We start from the raw sequence: 23,540 nt of genomic DNA on the forward strand, positions 1-23,540 counted from the left end.
ACAATCGAGTATATACACATACAAGAGATCAAAAATGAAACAACTCAATACAGCTAGTAGGTTATTTACAAAGATAAGTATAAACTAACTTGATTATATAGACGATATTTGTTGGATTCGGTGGATTATCGATTTTAATTCACGAGTGATCATAGAAAATAATATTTTCACGAGTGGCGCAGCCACGAGTGAAAATATATATTTTCTATGATCACGAGTGTATTAAAATCGTTATAATTCACGAGTGATCATAGAAAATATATATTTTCTATGATCACGAGTGAATTAAAATCGTTATTCCACCGAATCCAACACATTTTCTTTTTAAAATGACGTCATTTCACAGTAAACAGTGAAAAGTGAATATCGATAATTTTCACTGTTAATTTTCACTGTTTGAAACAATGAAATTGTCAGTTTTAATTCACTGATATTTCTCTATAAACCACCGGAAAGCATAACATAAATATAGATGATAAATAATTGTTAATTCCTAAGGAAAATAATGACATTGAAATAATAATAAAAATCCCCTTTGTTCAGTGTAACTTATTCACCAAGGATATGTCTTAAAGCGAAAACGAAAATAAAGACATAATAGACGAATATACTTAATATATGTCATAGACCTATTTTTCACTCTAACAGCCCATTTATCCCAATAAAGGTTTATACATGCGCGAAAAAGACAGGTTCCAATATTTCGTTCTAAATGTATCTTGTCTGTCTTTCTGTCTGTCTGTCTTGTTTTATCGAGATCTATGTATCAATCTTGCAACATTTAATCCCACCCGAATATTTGTAAATTCGTGTAATTGACCGGTTCCAATATTGATGAATGGGTGCTAGAATTTGTTCGAAAAGAAATAGGACGCGATTTGACTGTATTGACACGTTATGATATATCAGATATAAGATATTTAAGTTAAGATAAACATGAGCCTCGCTCTGTGAAAAGGGGGTTTAATGCATGTGCGTAAAGTGTCGTCCCAGATTAGCATGCGCAGTCCGCACAGGCTAATCAGGGACAACACTTTCCGCCTTAACTGCAGTCCGCACAGGATCATAAGGGACGACAATCTCCGCCTAAACTTGATTTTTTACAAGAAGAGACTTTTTTAAAAAGAAAAATATCATAAAAGCGGAAAATGTCTTCCCAGATTAGCCTGTGTGGACTATACAGTCTAATCTGGGACGAAACTTTACAAACATGAAAGAATACCCCTGTTCACAGAGCTTAGACATCCTTATACTGTTGACATTTATGACTATTATCAAGAACGTGATGCTGCAAGTTCAAAAAACTTAACAATGCATATAACATGCAACAACAACACATTATTATTTTATTCGTTTACTTTAAAGTTCATTATAATAATCCGTTAACAATACTACAAAAACAAACGTGAGACAAAAACGAAAAGAGGTATTCAATTCCGTGTTTTAGTTTTGTACGTAAATTGTACCGGATGCAGCTCATATATCAAAATATGACATGCTGTAATGGTGAAATTTTCTAAATTGTTTTACTTCAAGAAGATATTTCTTGGATCATTATACATCAAAGATTCTCAATATTCCTGTCATTTTTACTTGGTCAGACTAAGATTTCTATGTTCTCTATAAAGTAATATTAAAACAACACTTACACTTTCGCATGTATCCATGAAATAAACCGCGTCGATGTATATTTTAGTGTAGCAGCTATTTATCAAATCATAATTGGTCAAACTAATGCATTCACTTACAGGCCAGTATTCAAACAGAAGCTTAGTTTTCTTACATACTTTCCCCATTATATTTTAAGGGACCTTTTCACGTTTTGGTAAATTGACACAATTAAAAAAAAAAGTTGTTTCTGCTTCTCAAATTTTCGTTGCAATTATGATATTTGTGAGGAAACAGTAAAACTGAACATTGATCATGCTCTAATATATCAATTTGATGCATCTTTTGACGATTAAAAAAGCCAGAAAATTATAACGCGTTGCAACGCGAAACGATTGAATGATTTGAAGAGTTTTGTTGCTGTCGTTATATTGTGTTGCTGTCGTTATATTGTGTTGCTGTCGTTATATTGTGTGACACTACGAGGATTGCTTATATTTATTATAAAATACATCATTAATTGTATGAGCACGGATGGTCGAGTGGTCTAAGCGATAGGCTACTCCAGTAGTCAGTGGTTTGTGACTAGTTGAGGGTTACCTTTTTTCTTTCTTTAATTTTATTCTTGTCTATTACAGTTGCTTTTGAGATCCAATGTTTACATTTATCGATATAAAGCATTTAATAACAAACTTCAATACATGTCAAAATATGTGAAAAGGTACCTTTAAAATCTAGGTAAATACGACATCAAACCGTATGTTTCTAGCTGACCAAAACAGAGACGATCGAGTTGCCATTTCCATTCGTTCATCTCAATGCATGAACTCCAAAAAGACATCACGTGTTTAAATAACTCAGACGATGTGTCGCATGAATTGAAGTATGTTTGACGTGTTAAATAGATCGTGGCGGTTTAGTTAAACTTAATATACGGGTATCTGGAATAAAAATTCATGGTCATAATGTAACTAATAATTGAAGCCGCATAATTACATGGTAAATACAAATGTAAGCCAAATACTTTAATGGTTTAATTCTAATGTTGGATAACGCCTTCATCAATTGAGTAGCATTTCAAATACTGGTTTACAGCATTATACTAGACAGTGCCATTTCAACTTCTATGTATTGGCCGTGCTTCGTTGAAAAGGGGTCTCATGCAAGTGCGTAAAGTGTCGTCCCAGATTAGCCTGTGGAGTCCGCACAGGCTAATCAGGGACGATACTTTGCGCCTAAACTTGATTTTGGCTAAGTAGAGACTTTCTTAAAACGAACAATATCATAAAAGCGGAAAGTGTCGTCTCTGATTAGCATGTGCGGACTGTACAGGCTTATCTGGGACGAAACTTTACGCACATCGTTAAATCCCCTTTTCACAGAGCACGCCCCATATGTTAGTTTGATGTTATTTGAATGGTCGAGAAACTGATCTCGATTACCTTTTTCCAATATTTTCAATGTTTTAACTGTTAAAACTAAAACGAAAATATATTGCTTGTTTTCAAACATACACTCTCCCAATAAGAATCAAATTCTCCGAGAAAAACATTTCACTATCAAATATACATATATTCGTTAGTAAATTAGTTTTTCAGAGAAGATAATTTTTTGTTATAATTTGATTTTTTTTCCATTCAAAATGATGTTTTTACTAATTATTATCATAGCCACACGCTAACCAACTGTGGGTTATTGTCATAAATTGAATTTTTAAATTGAGCATATTGAGGGATGACATTGATGATATGTATACATTGGTCATACTTTTGTTCCGGAAACAGTCCCATATAAACAACACATTCACTGCAGTTATATCATGCTATTTTTGTTTCTATTTCAGTGGGAATCCCGGTTCTTTACTTGTTCCTTCATGGCCAGCCCTTTATCAGGGGCTTCCATTGTGATGACCCCTCCATCTCCCTCCCCTACCGACCCGACACCATAAGTACACCTGTACTTATCTTCACCGGCTTCGGGACTTCTATCTTCTGTGTGAGTAGAAACAACGTTTGGTGTTGACTACATACATTTGTACGCCGGCGATTGGTCTGCCCGTCTATTTGCTTTTGAAATTTTATCTATACAATACTACAGTGTTCTTTTGGATAAGTCATTTTGTACAAATTATAGCTATTGACCAGATTACGTGTCGCATACGAGTCTCATCTCAAGTAAAATAAAATGAACGGAAATATAAATAACTACACACGTCTTTGCTAATTTGAGAAATGAATTTCATAGGTCGTTATCGTGGAGGTTTTAAACGCCATCAACAGGAAGTGCCTACGCGCATGTCCCACGCGCGAAGATTTCTGGTTCATTGTTAAGGGCTACTCGGTGTTCGTCGTCGGGTTCGTGATTCAAGAACTGTTTGCCGAATTTGTGAAGAGACAGCTTGGATTCTTGAGGCCCAACTTCATGGACGTGTGTCGTCCGCAGTTCAACAGATCACTATGTCCCGCGTGAGCTTGTTACTATTTCAGCCACATGCAAATGTAATACTTATCATCTTCGCGTGTGCGAACAGCTTTTGGGCTTATACAATTGTATCAAAATCAGCTTTTTCAGCAATATTGTTTCAGCGATTTTGCTTTCATCAAAAGCTTAAACATATGAGAGCCTTTTTATTAGTGCAAATATATTATGGAATATTATTTTCTTATTTACATCGGTAATTTTTCTCTCAAACATTGAAATGTTTCTTTCTAAAGCTACATTACTGAGTACACGTGCAGCGGAAGCGACCACGACGCCGACGAGATTCGTGACAGCCGACAGTCATTTCCATCCGGGCATTCAGCGTTCTCCATGTACATCGCAGTTTTCTACTGTGTATGTATCACAACTTCAAGAGTTATCGTGTTTTAAGTCTAGTATGCAAGGATTATTATAAGTCGTAAATTTTCAACCATGCCAGAAAGACGGTTGGATAGATGCATTTAACTCATTGAATTGACAGCTCAATACCACGGAATTAATCATTTAGAACTGTAATAAAACATAAAACAAGTTTTTGTTTTTGCACTCAAAAGTATGTTTATAAGTAAAATATTATAATGCAACCTAAAACTCGCGTGTGCTTTTCTATTACCCTTACAAGGTCCTATTCCGTCGTGAAATACGAGATGTAGTTGATACACTTGTCTAGTTTCCTTTTGTCATCGTTGTCGTTGTGATGTTAAATAATATCGAAACAAACCACTTAATTATGTGCGCAAAATTCTTTTGACAGTTTTACATACAGAGACGACTCCACATCAGTTTCTCACGAATTCTGAAGTTCTTCCTGCAAGCTGCTCTAGTCTTCACTGCATCCATATGCGGCCTGAGTCGTATCAAGGACCACAAACACCACGCATCTGACGTCATCGTCGGATTTATCGTCGGGGCAGCAGTTGCCGTCTTTGTGGTAGAAGATTTATATACAATTAAAGTGCACGTTTATAGCGTTTTTTTCCTAACGAATTTATAATGTAAAAAACAACACAGTCTAATTAAGTAAGTCCTTAATACCGGCTCCCAATAACATTGCATCAAATAGTTATCGTTTACATATGGGCCGTGCTCTGTAAAAAGGTGGTTAAATGCAAGTGCGTAAAGTGTCGTCCCGGATAAGCCTGTGCAGTCCGCACAGGTTAATCTTGGACGACATTTACGGACATGCATTAAACCCCTTACACTGCATCAAAATAGTAATCGCTTTTTTACACATTTTTCAGTATAAGCTTCTGGCGGAAAACCTGCTTTCCACATCTTTAGAGGATGACGTCAGCAAATCATCCATGTCAACATCGACAGTGTCACATGACTTATTTTGCACATGCGCAACACCACCATCTTCAAATGTCGAATCTCATACGCCTGCCCCATTACTACGAAACGAGTACTTTAATGACGTCCCAAACACTCTCGACAAAGGCAAGCATACGTCGTTAAAACTTAAAATGAGTTCTCCCGTTCGTCGGCCTTTGTCAACACCAGTAACTTTATCATCTCATCAAGAACTGGTTTGAATTTACACACGTGTTTTATGTAAGTTTTACTGACCTCGTGCATACCCGTAGCCAGGGGGGGGGGGGGGGTGCGTTGGGTGCGTTCGCACCCAATCTTTTTGGACAAGTAAAAAATGTTTTACTATAAGTTGCACCCAACTTTATTGGACGCAACAACGGTTATTTATTTTTTCCAGGAACCAAGTGAGTCTTCGTATTTAAGCGTTAAAATAATGTTGTATTCAATATGCAACCGACAGGTCACCATATAATTATTTTTGTCCATTGAATCATTTTCAAGATAGCGCGTGATTTTTATTTACAAGTTTTAACCGTAGAATTATTGAAATCAACAGATGTTTTGACATCAAAATTTGAGAAGATCTTAGAAGCTGGTCCCCGCAAAATGGCATTGGAATCTTTGTTACAAATATATATTTGTTTTCTGTATAAAGCAAATTTATAAACCAGGCACTCTAATCCGTATAAAATCGATACTTATTATAGATATTCGATACTAAATGATGGTTTTGTAACTTTTGTCATCGTTATTAATGTTTATACATGTAACTGCAATAGATATGATAACAAAATGTAGAAGCCTACTAATTGTGGGTTGAAATCCTAGTCCAATAACCTTTTCGACAATTTTCTAAATGGCTGGAAAACAATTGGATTAACTTGAATAAAAACATAATCTTATAAAAAGGAAAATACATTTTAGATGACAATTAACGGAACGTTATGTCAGCTTCCGAAAACTTACGATACAGAAAGCTTTTTGGTTTCACTGGTCATACAAATTGTGGAAAATCGCATAGTTTAAGCATACTTGAATGGGTGATTTCTAAATCAGCCTCGTTCCAATATCCCATTACCCTCGTTACAACTAAACAGGATATCTGCAAAGCAAATAAATAATTAATTCTTAGCATTCACTGGCTGCGTCTCTTTTCAAGTTGATGTTATGTGCCTTCAACTGAATCTTTACTTGACTGAAATCAAAGAACACCCTTCGACTATTGCCGAAGAATAATGAGTCACCGGTTAATAACTTTGCAGTATACCACGATTTATAACAAGAACACATTGTGCACAGCATTTTCGACAGACTGAGTTGTCTGTTTGTTATATCCTCGTACAACCATTTTCGGATCCCTTAAAGGGTTTTCCAGCAAAAAATATCAGCTATGCTCAAGTCATGATACTTTTTGTGTTGAATGACAAGAAAACAAATCATTGTTACAAAGCAATGAAGCTTTTTTGTAGTTTACAATAGGGCAACTCTGTTCTTCTTCAAATACACAACTTTCCACAATGTTTTGATTATGCCAAACTTGACACTAGGAATGTCCTATTCTTAAACAGTTGTTATTATGAATTTAAAATGTTATAACATATGATCAGATGGATGTTAACATTAAATTTTCATCATCTGTGGCGGATCTTGGGCATATAATGGACACATAAGTACATCTTTTTTCTTCAACGTCCTGGTATATATTGTTAAGGAATTTAAGACCACAGGGCCAGTAGTTTGTGGTTATAGGGTCTTAATTAAGCCTTAAGTGTTATTTGTTTCTGAAATTCGTTTAGAAAAAGATAACTAATTTGTTAAAAATAGTAAAAATAAAACTAAAGTAACCAGTTATACGATTTTGATTCCTTTTAGGATTGTAGCACATGAGAGAAGACCCAGTTTTGTTAATCGGTGTTTGTTGTACAATACACTATTAGCACGCTTAGAGCAATGCTAGACCTCTGGTACTATCCATAGTTGCAGATAAACATTTGTTTTGAAAAAAGTCAAATATTTCCATTTTATTTGCTCGACTTATGAAGGGAAGAATGTTGGAATGGTAAAACACACCAATTTTATCAAGATTCCAGAACTCCAATAAATAATGATATTTTATACCGTTCTTATTGTTGATTTTACATTCTATAAATTTGTTGTTGCATATGTATATATAAACAAAGTGTGTGCGCGCATACTAGTTTCGGGTTCAACACCGTATAAAATGATGTATTTCCGTGACTGATCGAAAAAGGTGGTTATTGAAAAACGTTGTGGGGTATACATATATGCTATATCATATTCATGTCGATCAGTCACTGAGTATGGTCAATGAAAGTGAAATTTCATATAAAAATGCCCTATAACTTCAGTCTCTAAATACAGTTACAAAGTGACCAGAATGCAGGAGTTTACGTTTCATTTTCAAAATTGTGTAGGGTGAGGACATCCAAAGCCCCCGATTGCAGGAGAAACATCCCCTCCCGCACATACCCCTTTCGCCACTTCGTTGCTCAATACTAATTGTCGATGGCAAAAATTCGCACCCCCTTTTCAAATCCCTGGCTACGGGCCTGTCGTGTAGCACAGAGAATTTGTTCTCAATGAAGAAGACCGTTACGAAATTTGTTAATCTGGTTGAAAGAACGTTTCTTACAAAAATTTAAAGCACGCTCTAACGTTGTACAACGGTTGTGTGGTTTTGAGAGCTGAATATTTCACAATGGCTACCAAAGGTTGCACATTTGATCGGACACTCGTGAAGTTCAATAGTTGTCTGGTTGTGTCAGCTGACTGTGCCACACAGATGACTTACAAGGCTTCATCTATATTGGCTGTTTTGCATTGGCTGTATGCAGAAGATCCAATAACAGACCGGTGTCTGGCAGACATTGCAATGTGGATACGAATTATACTTGCATACATTGACTATAATACCTCAGAGGGCGAGTGGTTGGCACGTCGTATGACCTTGCACATTCATGCACATTTATGTTATACATGTAGTATATGATGGCAGATGAAGTGGCGATTAAAAGCGTTAGAAATGAGTGAAGAGGAAAGATCGGTCGATTTCTTTATATTGAACTTCCCGATTTTGTTTTGTCCGATTAATCTGATTGCTTTTTATATTTATAGAATTAAAAAAAATGATGTTTGTCTAAATAATAAATTAATATTTTGGACTTCTGTTGAACGGAAAATATATCTGGATGTTTTTTTTTCAATTCAATAAACAAAAAGGCAATGACTGTGTATTATCATGGTATATTACGTTTTATACGTGGGTTTCTTTAACATCTCTTAAGAACGCACACTTGTAATATGCGGACTAGAACAAAAATTGTATTTGTTAAATTTATGACCTAACAGCTTAATGCTACAATTATCCCTTTAAAGAAAATTAATATTAAGATATTTCGTAAATTGTGTGAACGTTACACATAAAAAATCTCAAAAATATTCGATTAAAAAACGGATGCGGGGGGGGGGGGGAATAGAAATATCGGGCTCTTTTGATTTGTACAACTTTTTTTTTATTTCATTAAAATATTTGTAGTAGCTGCAAATACGAATATTTTTTATTAACAATAATGTGATGGCTCTATTCGTCATATTGTAAGTTTATTCGTAAGATTTGGTTATGTCTAGGCCTTGACATTTATTCACAAAGGCAATATACATATGTTGTTCACAAATCAACGAATTAGTGAAATTTCATGCGAAAAGCCATTTATTAAAATGATTTACCGCAATAATAAATATGTAATCACGATAAGAAAATAACCCGCAGCGACAGTAGCAATTACTTTAGATTAAAATACTTAATATGTTAGGCTGCGCTTATTATGCAATTATTTATCGTCTACAATTTCAATTTGTATGTTCAGTGTTTTGCCTTTTATATTTGACATGAATGAATACTTCTGGTCGAAATAAATACATTTTGTTATTCTATACATCGCGTTGTGTACTTTTACCAGTTCATATACCAGTATTATAATTATGTATTGAATGCGTGTCTTGCAAACCAATATGCACTGACAGACCCGCCCCTTAAGAATTCTGCACGATCTACCGGTGTTTCTGTTAAGTGTTCGGATTGGACTTTCAAACAAGGAATACCGATTACGTAAGTATTCTCATTTACAGAAGAGTAAGTCAACGAACACGTACCGTTCTAGCTGCAACTTAGCAGATTAGTTACATCTCAGTATCAATTGATTGAAGCAACCAAACGTATAACTCAAACTTTTTAAAGACCTTGCATCTTCAATATAATTGAATAATTAACCAAATAATAACAACACCAGCAAATAAAACTATCTATCACAAATCTTAAGTGTGACGAAGAACTTAGTAAAGGATGTGTATACAAAAAAATCAGGTTAGACAACAATGAATAATTTAGTATATTCACAATCCTTCTTAAATGATCGCATACGGACGTAGTAAGAACATCTTGTCATGTGGTCGACTCCTTACTTGGTAAGAAAAAAGAAGATCTACAAAAGTTTGCATCATTTAACAAGAGAATTAAGAATAGGAGTGGCTTACATAAAGATGTTACGGTTGCTAATCCACTAAAATACTTTAGCAATTTCATATCATCTATTAAGAGGGTTCAATTGCTTAACCACGAGTACAAATCATCATCATCATCATCATCATCATCATCATCATCATCATCATCATCATCATCATCATCATCATCATCATCATCATCATCATCATCATCATCATCATCATCATCATCATCATCATCACCATCATCATCATCATCATCAGCAGCAGCAGCAGCAGCAGTAGCAGCAGCAGCAACAGCAACATCAGCAGCAGAATCCTCCTTATCCTTATCCTTATCAATATCATCTTCATCATCTTCATCTTCATCTCGCCATCTCATAATTATCATCATCATAATCATCGTGTTCAACCTATTCGTCGTCGTCGTCGTCATCTTCATCTTTATCATTATCAACAACACCATCAACAAAAACAGCAGTGTTGAACAATATCATAATTACCATAACTAAACCTTTTATTCGTACTAATCACCAACCAACTTTCGCGTAGCTCAATGTCCTTTTATTGTCAAAGGGCTTCAATCTTATCCGGTCTTGGTTATTGACCTTCGCCAGAGAATATGAAATGAAAACTTCTCGAGCAATCGATTGTAAATAAGAAACGATAATTACGGATATATTAATTGTCTCAATAGGGTTTAATTGCTTTTTTTAAAGATATTTTTATTAGAACTCACTCGGTGATAGGAAAAGACACTTGTGACTTCTCAAAGGTATCTTACTAAGCACTTGACAAATTAACTTATCAATTGGATTGTTATACCAATAATACCAGCGATATACAATAAATAAAAGAGCATTCGAATGAGTGTGAAAATGTTCCATGTATACATCACACATGAAAGGTGAGGTTAAATAATGATTATTTTGATATTTGTGTTTTGATAAATACAATTATATATTTGTGACATATTGTATTAATTGTGCAATATGATAAATTGTGTTTATTATATTCGTATACATGTGTATATGTGTTGACGGACAAAACACTAGACTTCTTGTCATTCGCAAGTAAGTTTTTTTTAAACAAATAGCGTATAGCGTAATTAATAAAAAACTTAGTCAGTATTGTTTAATGAAAAACTCTGTAAGCTGAATATAATATTCATTATATAGAAGTACAACATATGTTGTTAAACTGTTATAAAGAAAGCTAGGCACCGTTTCACTTTTAACTGCAACTATCTATTTGCATGTTTCATTACTTCGGAAACTTCCTCTGATTGATATGAAAAGCATGAAATGACGGAAATATAAATCAGTAATTATATTTATCATTTTTTCATGTATTTAATAATATGTAAATGATAACATCAAACAAATAAATCAATGCCGTATTTGCATGAAGATTGTTAAATAGAAACGATGATGATGATGATGATGATGATGATGATGATGATGATGATGATGATGATGATGATGATGATGATGATGATGATGATGTTGTTGATAATGATGATGATGAAGATGATGATGCTGATGATAATGATGATGATAATGATGGTGGTGGTTGTGGTGATATTGATGATGATGAGTATGAATATGATGATGAGTATGATGAGCATGATGATGGTGAAAATGATGATGATGATGATGAAGATGAAGAAGAAGAAGATGATGATGATGATGATTATGATATTGATGATGATGATGATGGTGATGGTGATGATGATGATGATGATGATGATGATGATGATGATGATGATGATGATGATGATGATGATGATGATGATGATGATGATGATGATGATGATGATGATGATGATGATCATGATCATGATGATGATCATGATGATCATGATGTTGAATACGCCGGGTTCTGAAAAGATTGTCGACGATATTTTTATCACGTGTTATAAGTCGTTTAGTGTATACAGCCATTACGAATTAAACGGGTAAACCAAAAATGGACGTAACCTTGATCTTCAACCAGTTGTATTAAGATCGATATGCGTATTTCCGTTTTAATATATATTACCAGCGTTCCAACCTGATCGTTCGCCAAAGCTTTCTCAACATTTCGTGCAAAACTAAATGAGCTTCAGACCTACAAACTTACCGACGGAGAGGTTCATATGCATTTATCCCCATCTCTTCCGAGGGTTGGGTCATCATAGCAAAATTCAGTTAGACCTAATTGTATAGATTTTTCTTCGCCCTGACTCACATAGAATTAATTTCAACACGCTATAAGACAGATAGTTCAAGAAATAAAACAAACAACAACCATCTAATCAAGCAACTATTCTGACTTTCAAAAAACGTTTTATGTTTCTCTAATACCGAGAATTTATTATGCCATTAATTCTTTGAAAATGCACGGTATCGATTTACACAATTTAACCTCAACGGGTGATAATTAACAAAACAGAATGTAATCAAGGTTAAAATGCATATTGTCATTACATGCACTTTTTCGCATAGGATAAGTATTTACAATGATTCGGTGACGAAAGCGTGCTAGTTTGCTCCAGTAGGGTATAATTGATTATACAGCTGTTTTGTCCGTCCGTTCGATTTCTGTTGACTGTCTTTTACTTCATAAATTCGACTCAACATATTTATTTGATATACAACTTTAATTAAATAGTTTATAATTGAGAACTGGGCATGATTAGGTTCAGCTATATATTATACGGATTACATAGCCTTTTCGTGCATACAATTTGCAAATGTCCAAAAGAACAATGCACGTTTTCAATCAATACAATATTCATACGCGAATTATTTAAAACTACCCCACCAGTAGATATTTTATATGTTTCCGATAGACAATTTTAAATCGAGAATGGGATCCATTGACTTTTGTTAAAACGAGGTCATTTAATTGCTTTTTATCGGATTTATGCATTTCAGTCCGTCGTAAAATTATACTGTGCCTATACTCTAGCTATTGCTATAGAATATTGTATCCCCAAGACATTTGTCGTTGCGTCATTCCTAACAAAAACAGATGCCAGTCTCAAATTTCTCATTAAGCCCCATGCACGTTTTCGTATGGAACTGTGTCGTGAGTGAGTGATTAAAGTGAGAACATTAGAGTGAGAACATGCATTTCAGCCTTTATCTTACAACGGCCCGCCAATAAAAACAAAAAAAAATTCGTTACAAACCTGCAAAGTGATTTATCACCATCATGGTTGCACAGAGTCAAGATGTTGTGGATAGTTTGTGTTTCACCTCTGAGACGCATCGCTGCTTTGACGCTTTGACGCTTAGTTATTTTTTTGGCTCGACAATAAATCATTTTTACAAAGCAAGTGTTTTAAGTTAAAAATTGTTGGTTATGTATAAATAAGATTGTATTAATGCTATTCAATGTACAGCACACGGGAAATCTCGTTAATCATGTCATTGTATCATTAATACTATTCTGAGCGTTGATAAAAATGTGATTATCAACAATATCATGAATAGTTTACAACATATTATGTTATTTTGAAAAAAAAGACAGTTAAGTGATTGTAAGTTCCTTTTTAACATTCATACACACAAACTTTCACATTTTTCCTTTGTGTATTTTCAGATGCGAGAACTGTTCGAGGATTTAAAGACTAGACGATATAATTGAATGCGTCTACGATGTACTGTAACAACGAAGCGTATTTTATGTCAACACTCTATCTGTGATCAAACCACTATTTTCAACGAAAACTGAACGGAGACATATTTTTAAAATCATAATTTAAATCAGGTGTTCATTTGTATACATATGTCGTTGTTTTACTCGGAGGTTTAAAACCACTACATTTACTTGTCAGTTAATTCAGCGTGGTTAGTTGGTCTGTGAAGCACAGCTTGATTGAAGTTTACTACGCTCACTACATTATTGCAATCGAACAATCGGACAGCAGGAAGGATTTAAACCGTGTCTGCAGATTCGTCGTGTCACACAAGTATAAAAGGAGACTGAATCACCCAACCCTCCGGTCTTAATTGTCCTATGGGACTATTGCAACATGGAAAAGCCTTTTCGCAGATTTTGGCATGTACTAAAGTTTGTCATTAAATGGTTTGTATTGAGAAATGTAATCATTGGATGTAAAAAGCTCTAATAAACAATAATAAAATTAAAAAAGAAAAAAAGTAACCCTCTTCTGGGCTCGAACCACTAATCCCTGGATTAAAAGTCTATCGGTTAGACCACTCGGCAATCCGTGCTCATACTATGATTGTTGTATAGACCACTCGGCAATCCGTGCTCATACTATAATTGCTGTTTTTCATACTTAGACAGACCACTCGTTGTTGTATAGACCACTCGGCAATCTGTGCTCATACTATGATTGTTGTATACCACTCGGCAATCCGTGCTCATACTATGATTGTTGTATACCACTCGGCAATCCGTGCTCATACTATAATTGTTGTATATCACTCGGCAATCCGTGCTCATACTTTGATTGGTGTATAGACCACTCGGCAATCCGTGCTCATACTATGATTGTTGTATACCACTCGGCAATCCGTGCTTATACTATGATTGTTGAATACCACTCGGCAATCCGTGCGCATACTATGATTGTTGTATACCACTCGGCAATCCGTGCTCATCCTATGATTGTTGTATTAGACCACTCGGCAATCCGTGCTCATACTATGATTGTTGTATTAGACCACTCGGCAATCCGTGCTCATACTATGATTGTTGTTTAGACCACTCGGCAATCCGTGCTCATACTATGGTTGTTGTATAGACCACTCGGAAATCCGTACTCATACTATGATTGTTGTATACCACTCGGCAGTCCGTGCTCATACTATGATTGTTGTATACCACTCGGTAATCCGTGCTCATACTTTGATTGTTGTATAGACCACTCGGCAATCCGTGCTCATACTATGATTGTTGTATACCACTCGGCAATCCGTGCTCATACTATGATTGTTGTATACCACTCGGCAATCCGTGCTCATACTATGATTGTTGTATACCACTCGGCAATCCGTGCTCATACTATGATTGTTGTATTAGACCACTCGGCAATCCGTGCTCATACTATGATTGTTGTATAGACCACTCGGCAATCCGTGCTCATACTATGATTGTTGTATTAGACCACTCGGCAATCCGTGCTCATACTATGATTGTTGTTTAGACCACTCGGCAATCCGTGCTCATACTATGGTTGTTGTATAGACCACTCGGAAATCCGTACTCATACTATGATTGTTGTATACCACTCGGCAATCCGTGCTCATACTATGATTGTTGTATACCACTCGGCAATCCCTGCTCATACTTTGATTGTTGTATAGACCACTCGGCAATCCGTGCTCATACTATGATTGTTGTATACCACTCGGCAATCCGTGCTCATTATATGATTGTTGAATACCACTCGGCAATCCGTGCTCATACTATGATTGTTGTATACCACGCGGCAATCCGTGCTCATACTATGATTGTTGTATACCACTCGGCAATCTGTGCTCATACTATGATTGTTGTATTAGACCACTCGGCAATCCGTGCTCATACTATGATTGTTGTATAGACCACTCGGCAATCCGTGCTCATACTATGATTGTTGTATAGACCACTCGGCAATCCTGCTCATACTATGTTTGTTGTATTTTATACTTTACACAAATAATCCTCGTACTGTCACAAAATTTAACAACAACAACAAAACTCTCCAATCATTAAATCGTATCGCGTTGCAACGCTTTATAATTTTCAGGGTTTTAAATCGTCAAAAAATGCACATAATTGATATTAAGAGCATGGTTAATGTTCAGAATTACTGTTTCCTAAAATAAAAATCTTAAATACAACGAAAATTTGCCAATCTGAAACATTTTTTATTTTCTTTTGCCAATTAACACAATCGTGAAAAGATCCCTTTAAGGCATTAATTAAATGGCTTGAGTTGAACTGAACAGACCAAACGTTTTATTAACTTTAGAGCATTGTGGCTCATCGTTATTTTACAGATTCAACATCAACGTCTATTGTTTGAATAATATAACAATACTAATAATACAAGTAATACACTTAATACTACTACTACCATAACTACTTCTTTTACTACTATTACATGTACATCTATTACTACTATTCCTACTGCTACTACTACTAATAATAATACTGATAATAATAACAGTTATAATAATTATAATATATGCTACTTATGAAAATGATGATGATGATGATAATGATAAGTTTTTTAATTAACCGATAATTTGAACCAGAAAATTACGCCATATGCAAACTTACCAGTATAATAAAACCTTAAACACATGGTTTTTGCATGGTGAGTGTTGTATTTAAAGTATTTTTGATTATATTTTTCATAGCGATTTTGAGCTCCGCGCTAATAAGCTGTCTAAACTTTGCCGAATACACAGGGATCAAAACTTGTTAATTATGCAATGCTCGGGAATCACAACATTTGTCCATTTGTCCTCTCATAACCCCATGTTATCTTGCGGTAAATAAGGCAAACTGCAAAACAATAACTACGAGTGTTGTTATTTTTGTTGGTAGAATAAACAACAAATGCTTACAAATTTCACCTTAAGGAAGTTTTTTTTAATTACCGCGTTTTTAATATGTTGGCAAGTAGCTTTTGTTATCCATTGTTTGACCGCGCGTTTAACATTTAGTCACGGAGATACACACACATAACTTAATCAAAGAAGACAAAACAGCTGGAATGTATGTAAGGAAATTAAGAAAACATATATGAAACTGTATTATAGTCCAAAGCAAACTTACACAAAAGCTTCAATTTCCAAGCGTATAAAACAAATTATCGATATAATGCATAATTTTATGTTTTCTCTTTACACAAAGATTGAATGCACACAGAGGTACCCGAAGATTTCAAGCAGTACGTGTCACAGCGTCCGTGTTATGGTGTGCGTTCTTGTTAACTTTCTGCACTTATTTTTAAAGCTACGCAAATAAATTTTTATGATCGGTTGCAACATCGATTATATGACTACCTACGCGATTAATTACATTTGACGCACAGCGCTATCTATTGCACTCAGTAAATTTAGAATTGAATCAACATTTGTGTCACTATTTATACGCGTCGCTACTCGCATAATTTAAAAATTATACTCCCTTCGAGTTTACGACAAATGTTTTTTATAACAATGAAAAACAATACTTGTAATAACCTTAGGCCAACCAATGAAATGAAACTTGAGAATTTAGACGATTTTATGTATGCACAAAAAATAATCGCCGTTTTGTAATTGATAAAACTTTAAAATCTTTCTGTTATCTTTTTTTATATTTGAAACTCGAACAGTACTGAAAATGGTTAAAACAATGACCATTATAGTTGATTTTCCGTGTCAATGATCGGTTTTGCACTGTGCTGCATGTTGACATCGAGTAATGTTAGATCTTCCTTTCTACACTGAACTGGGGATACAACTATTGACCAATCGGATCAGACAATATAAATATGTATGCCATCAGTGCATGTCCGGTTGTAATTAGCACATTTATATTTACACAGAGATAACGATAACATAAAAATCAGGCAAGTGTCAATTAATACAATCCATTTTTTTATCAAATTTGCAACGCATAGTACGGTACTGTCCAGTTATGAATCAATCAAACGGGAATATAAAACAAATGCAGAAAGATTGACATCATACAATTGATTGGAAAAAAAAAGAAGAATGGAAGAATAGCAAAAAATGTTTGATGAATGCAGCTTTTCTTACAGGCTGGTCGACTGATATAGTTTTTTTATCGATCTGTACACTGTATTAGACCGATTTTATTGTAAATACTGAACGTAAGTCATAACGCACCAAAATGGAAATTTATTTTATTTTAATTCAAATTCCAGACTTTAAACAGTCGCATTACTACAACGATATCCTTTTCTTAAATTCTTTCGTTTGAACAAATACATGAATAACATATATAATCATAGCAATGCAAATATAAATGCAAATACTTAAAAAAAGGAAATTCATGTTAATGGTATTTCCATACAATGCGTTTAAACCAGTTCATATTGAGCAAAGAGCATTGTTTTAAATTCCATCTAAGAAAGCAACAATTAAAACAACGAGTCTTCCAATAATGAAAATAATTTATGTCTGGTGAAAATAGTCAAAAAGGTCGCTGCCATAAACTTCTAATAGAGAGCTATATATGATTTATTGCCTATATTTGCACATCTATCAACAAAGTCTCGCTCACCTAACTAAATACACTATTTCTATCAATCGTGATTTATTTTGTTAATCAGTGCACGTAGCTGCTTATCAGACTAATAATACATTTATGACGACAGCGGATAATCCCCTAAACTTCTCAACTTCAAGGATTTTTCAAAATAACAATATATTTCGTTAGCATAGAAACTTAACTATTTCTGCAGATACATGGGTACTCAAACATATACAAAGTTTCCGATTCATGTCGTTTTATGTCGTAAGACAATTATGTATGCCTCTTTACTGATTAAATGTGCTGGCAACCTGTTACGCAATATTATCAAAATAATGTAGTTTCAGTCATGCTATGTTTGCTTAAATGCATGCGTTAATAGACGACTTTACAACCCACCATCACACGGGCAAAAGCCCGCGTGGCGGGCGTTGACCGTTCATACATATGGAAATTTAGACAAAACAATAGGCATAGGGGATGCATCTAAAAAAAACATTGCCACGCGACATATATTTTCGCGATGCTATTACCTTTCTTGAATACTCATCTTGTTATTAGCTGTGGTGATCTTGTTTGTTGGTTCCGTTGGTTTACTTTGATAGAACATGTGTGAACTTTTATAGAATTTTAACAAGTCTATATCTGTCTATCTATAAAAAAAATCAGCTATGGCATTATACGATCAGATGTGCAAACATTGTCAAAGTGTTGTAAAATTAATAATTTGAAGGCAATTATGCTGAAGAAATATGAAGGTTCCCATTCAAATTTAGCCTGTATATCGACAAGTGCCTGCCAATAAATGTCAAACTAGTAATACACAACTCACCACAAGTATGTAAAAGCACTTAGTACCTGTTGTGATCATTTTTAGTAAGATAGTGTAATTCTAAACAATAGCAAATAGCTTGTGTAGTCAATGCATAATGACATTGATATGATTTCCTTTCTATTGTGTAATTTATAAATTGGTTGTTACTTGTTAATCCATGATAAATGTTTTATCGCTAGTACAAAACCAACATTGTAAATTTTGTAAAAGGTAATAAAATGTTACTTCATTGATTCCACAGTTTTTCAGAAGATAACATCACTTTGTAATTCCATATACGTAAATATTCCTGTAAGTTGATGGCAGTATTTTAGTATTACTAATTGTGTAACTATTATTTTATGTGCAAATAAATGATGTGAAGTTTTGTATCTTACACGGACGAAAGCTCCAGGTATGGCAGACGAAAGCTCCAGGTATGGCTTTCAATACTAAGTGCAGGGCTTTTCAGCCTTATATAACAGAGGCCTATTAAAGGCCGCTTCCCAATTGAAAATTTCTTTAAAATCATGCAGTTTTCCCAAAAATCCTTACTAATACCAGCTTTTTCATTTCCCAAAGCAGTAATTTTAGGGAGAATATTTCCCAAAATGAGCAATTTCTTCCCAAAATCCATAGACTAGGGCATTTTCCAAATAAAGCGAGGAAAAACCCCGTAGTGTGTGTAATTTTACAGTCTAAAACTTATTGGATTTACAAAAATCCTGTCAATCAAAATTGATTTGACACATAATTTTGATTATGTTAAATCAGTGTATGCTAAAATCAACTTGTTAACAAGCTGTTAAGTTGAATTGAGACATTTGATGAAACAAACTGTTTCCTTGGTAGGACCAGTACTAAGTGTCATTAGGGCGATCTAAAGAATGCTCCCACTTTAGGGATCAATACAGAGACCTCCCAGTGATCAAGCCAGTAAGCAGACACCATATCCACTATATTGCAGCCACTGAACCAACTTTAAATTCCTGCGGCTAGAAAACACACACAATTATCAGATGCTAGACCTTAAAGAACATGTTACTCGTATGAGGATTGATTTTTTTGGATGCATTACTTTATTATTGAAACAAAATTATAATATTTTGAACACAATAATGTCCATATATTTATTAAAAATACATGTTTAAAAAAAGCATTTGCCCGTAAATTAGGTAGCTCCTATAATCATATTAGTAAAGATTACGTGTCAACGAGCAACACTTTTACTTTTAATATGATTCGAACACATTATTAAACCCGATCACACATGCATTGCTCAACACAAAACACCGTGTTTAGTTTCAAGTTTAAAAGTGTTGCATGTCGTTTCAGAGGGCGTATAAACAGATTATCAAAATGACCATTGTCCAAACACATTCTATACATAAAATTACACTAAACACATTCTATACATAAAATTACACTATAAATCAGGCAGAAAGTGAAAAACCACATATGACTTAGATTCATACTGAAAATATGGTTTCGTTGATAACGTATGATCATTTAGATTATATATAACATCATAAAGCGTTACAAACGCGAACCAATTAAATAGTGTGTAATTATATCACGAATAAAATGTTATTAAATGTATGACACCCTTGATGTCCGCGTATTTTATGCAATAGCCCTATTATATAGCTTAAAGGACGTTTGTGTAAGACCCGCTTGATAAAAACTTTTTTCTTAGATTCTATTCCTTTTATTGTAATTGTTCTCCGCAGTTCCGTGGATAAAATCAAATAGGTGAAGGTATTTGCGTACGTACTTAAACATGCCCCAATCTGTTAACATATCCTTTAAAAGATTACAGTGTCTTTGTTGTGAAAAGGTCGACCTTCCACATCATATCCACACAAAGCCACCCGACCTCGTAAAAATAATTGTATCACGAACTTCCCATTGGATTTAAACATGCTTATATAACAGCATGGGCTAGTTCGTCATTATCGTTCCTATATATCTTGCATGCTAGACATAACAGCTGATAATTAAATAATATACGATAAAGGTCGTACGTAATTCTCATGCATATATATTTTGCCTGACAGGCACAACACGAATTAACAATCTAATATACGGTACGTATTTATCATTCTTATATATTTTGTCAATAAAGCATACCACGAATGAACATAATTTAATAAAGGAATAAAATACAGGATGGAAATTTATAAAACAGCATCTTATTGTTTGTATGCGAAAAGAGTAAGCGAAACAACTCATAATGATATTTCCTGTTTGGTTTTATATTTGATATTTCCCAGGCACTTCACTTTACAAGTGCCCATGCTTACTTGCAAGAACGCATGTAGAAACGGAAGGCAATTACTAAAATCGTAGATTGTAGAACTTTATTTTTAATTATTCTTTCCCATAAAGGATACAATCGCAGATAACAATCAAATACAAACAGTTATTTCCGGTCATTTGTTGAGTGCTTTGTTCTTGTCATAGAAGTAGATTTCCGCAAAAAAAAACAATGTTGGATGTTTACCTACTAAGTACTTACCTACTTAATGACGACAGAAATTGAAACATGACATTGATCGTTGTTGTTTATTTACATTTTCAAGGAGTGGGAAATTGGGTCAATTTTACGCATTTGATTTAATAGCGTAGTATTTTGTCACGTGACTTTTATTCATAAAATACCGGATTATTACGCTGGTGGAAAGTGTATCGGCATGTTTTGTTTAGTTACAGCGCGTGCTTTCAGTGCAAAAGCTCCGCCCATAATTATTGCAGAATAACCCATAGACGATTTTCTTCTTTGTTTTTATGAAATCTGGCACGTGCCGTGTTAGAATTTAAGTAAGATTGAAAACAAACCTAGATAACAGCTTACACAAATTCGCGTTTCATATTGCAGGACAAACAACATAAAAATCATCGAATGTGAAAATTTTACGATTTGATGCAAAAGATCGTCTCAACCTTTATTAATAACTGACCATGAACTAAATTTGTCTGATGTTTCCAAACAATTTGAGCGAATGTCTCAATAGCATGGCATTTTTTTTATACGAACATGTTTAAATGAACAGGGTCTTCACTTGTTGATATTTCGACAAATCTCTAAGTGTGATATTCGCATCCTCGCACTATTATTTTTTGTCTTCCTTTGATATCTCTCGCGGATCGAAAATCAAATACGCGGCTGACTCGATAACTTCGAGTACAACTTCTATCAAATTAGCAACAATTATATGAGCCTCGCTCTATGAACATGGGGTTCAATGCATGTGCGAATAGTGTCATCCCATATTAACCTGTGTAGTCCGTACAGGCAAATCAAGGACGACTCTTTCCGCTGTTATGATAATTTTCGTTTAAAGAAAGTATCTTCTTAGCAAAAATCTAGTTTAGGCGGAAACTGTCGTCCCAGTTTAGCCTGTGCGCACTGCAAAGGCTTAACTTGGACGACACTTTACACACATGCATTAAACCCCTTTTCACAGAGCACGGCTCATATAAATGTTTCGTTTAGTTGAGCCCACTTATCAACCTAAGAGCGTATTACCCCCACCCGAAGATGTGTAAATGCGCGTTAGGTCCCAATATTGATGCATGGGTACACGTCTCGTACGTGATGATTTTCGACTTGGATTAATATTTAGAAATCAGTATCATGCTGTTTATTGTGTATATTATCAAAGAAGTGACTCTTTATGATTAAAGAAATTTAAAAGTATATACAAAGTATAGTGACAATAAAGATGGAGTAGGTAGTTATATAAATTCGTTAACCAGAAGACTAAATGAACTTCAAACAAATTAACTAGGGAAAAGTATTAAACAATATTGTCCATTTTTAAGGTAAAGGAAGATATTTTATTCGAAGAACGTATTTTAACCGCTTTAACTTTGTACAAAACTTGATACAATTGCCATTTAGGTACGTTGTAAGTGATGTACCTCATTCATAAAATATTGGCTTGTTTTATAGCCTACTTAAATGGTGCAGTTTCCTTAAATGATTAACATCAAGAAGAAAATTCTTGACATACACGAAATGCATTCCATATTTCTGTCAGATTTACACATTTCCAAGCGACCAAGATTTCAATATTAAAAGTAATTAATACACAAACTTTACACGATTGATTTACCTCTGAAAGAATGGATATCTATAGATGTGTTTGTAGCATCCTTGTTATCAAATCATAATTGGTCAAATTTAATTTGTAATGTATTCGCTATTGCTTAAAATACCAATATTCTCGCAAAGAGCTAAGTTTATCCCTCCATACCTCACAATATAGTTTTGAAGAGTAGGTCAATACGAAAGAACATTATTGAACATACATTCCTGTCTTTATCATACTTTATGTAGAGCATTTTATAATTGACATAATTGATAGTGGTAGACTGTATTTATTCACAGGCAAGTTTAATTTTTCTTGGTTCTTGGTTCTATGTCTATTCCTAATTCGTTAGTCTAAGAATCGGTTGGTGAACACCGGCCCTGGTTGGGATACTCCACTCGTTCATTTCAAATCATGAGGTCGAAAACGATTTCACGTGAATAAACCACTCAAATATTGAGTAACATTAAACTGACGTTTTCTTGACGTGTTCAATA

General features: G+C 34.4%; 1 protein-coding gene across 2 annotated transcripts in view; it reads left to right on the forward strand.

Annotated features, from left to right (window-relative positions):
• Positions 1-5,633, forward strand: part of LOC127874319 (phospholipid phosphatase 1-like) — a 33,188-nt gene extending 27,555 nt beyond the window's left edge. For both annotated transcript variants that reach the window (XM_052418566.1, XM_052418565.1), the window contains exons 3-7: positions 3,452-3,603; positions 3,853-4,073; positions 4,323-4,443; positions 4,844-5,020; positions 5,331-5,633. In XM_052418566.1, coding sequence (XP_052274526.1) covers positions 3,452-3,603; positions 3,853-4,073; positions 4,323-4,443; positions 4,844-5,020; positions 5,331-5,624 — 965 coding nt within the window. In that variant the 3' untranslated portion in view covers positions 5,625-5,633. The remainder of the gene's footprint in view (positions 1-3,451; positions 3,604-3,852; positions 4,074-4,322; positions 4,444-4,843; positions 5,021-5,330) is intronic.
• The last annotated feature ends 17,907 nt before the right edge of the window (positions 5,634-23,540 follow it).

Source organism: Dreissena polymorpha, chromosome 3 (assembly GCF_020536995.1).
Source record: "Dreissena polymorpha isolate Duluth1 chromosome 3, UMN_Dpol_1.0, whole genome shotgun sequence".
Taxonomy (NCBI): domain Eukaryota; kingdom Metazoa; phylum Mollusca; class Bivalvia; order Myida; family Dreissenidae; genus Dreissena; species Dreissena polymorpha.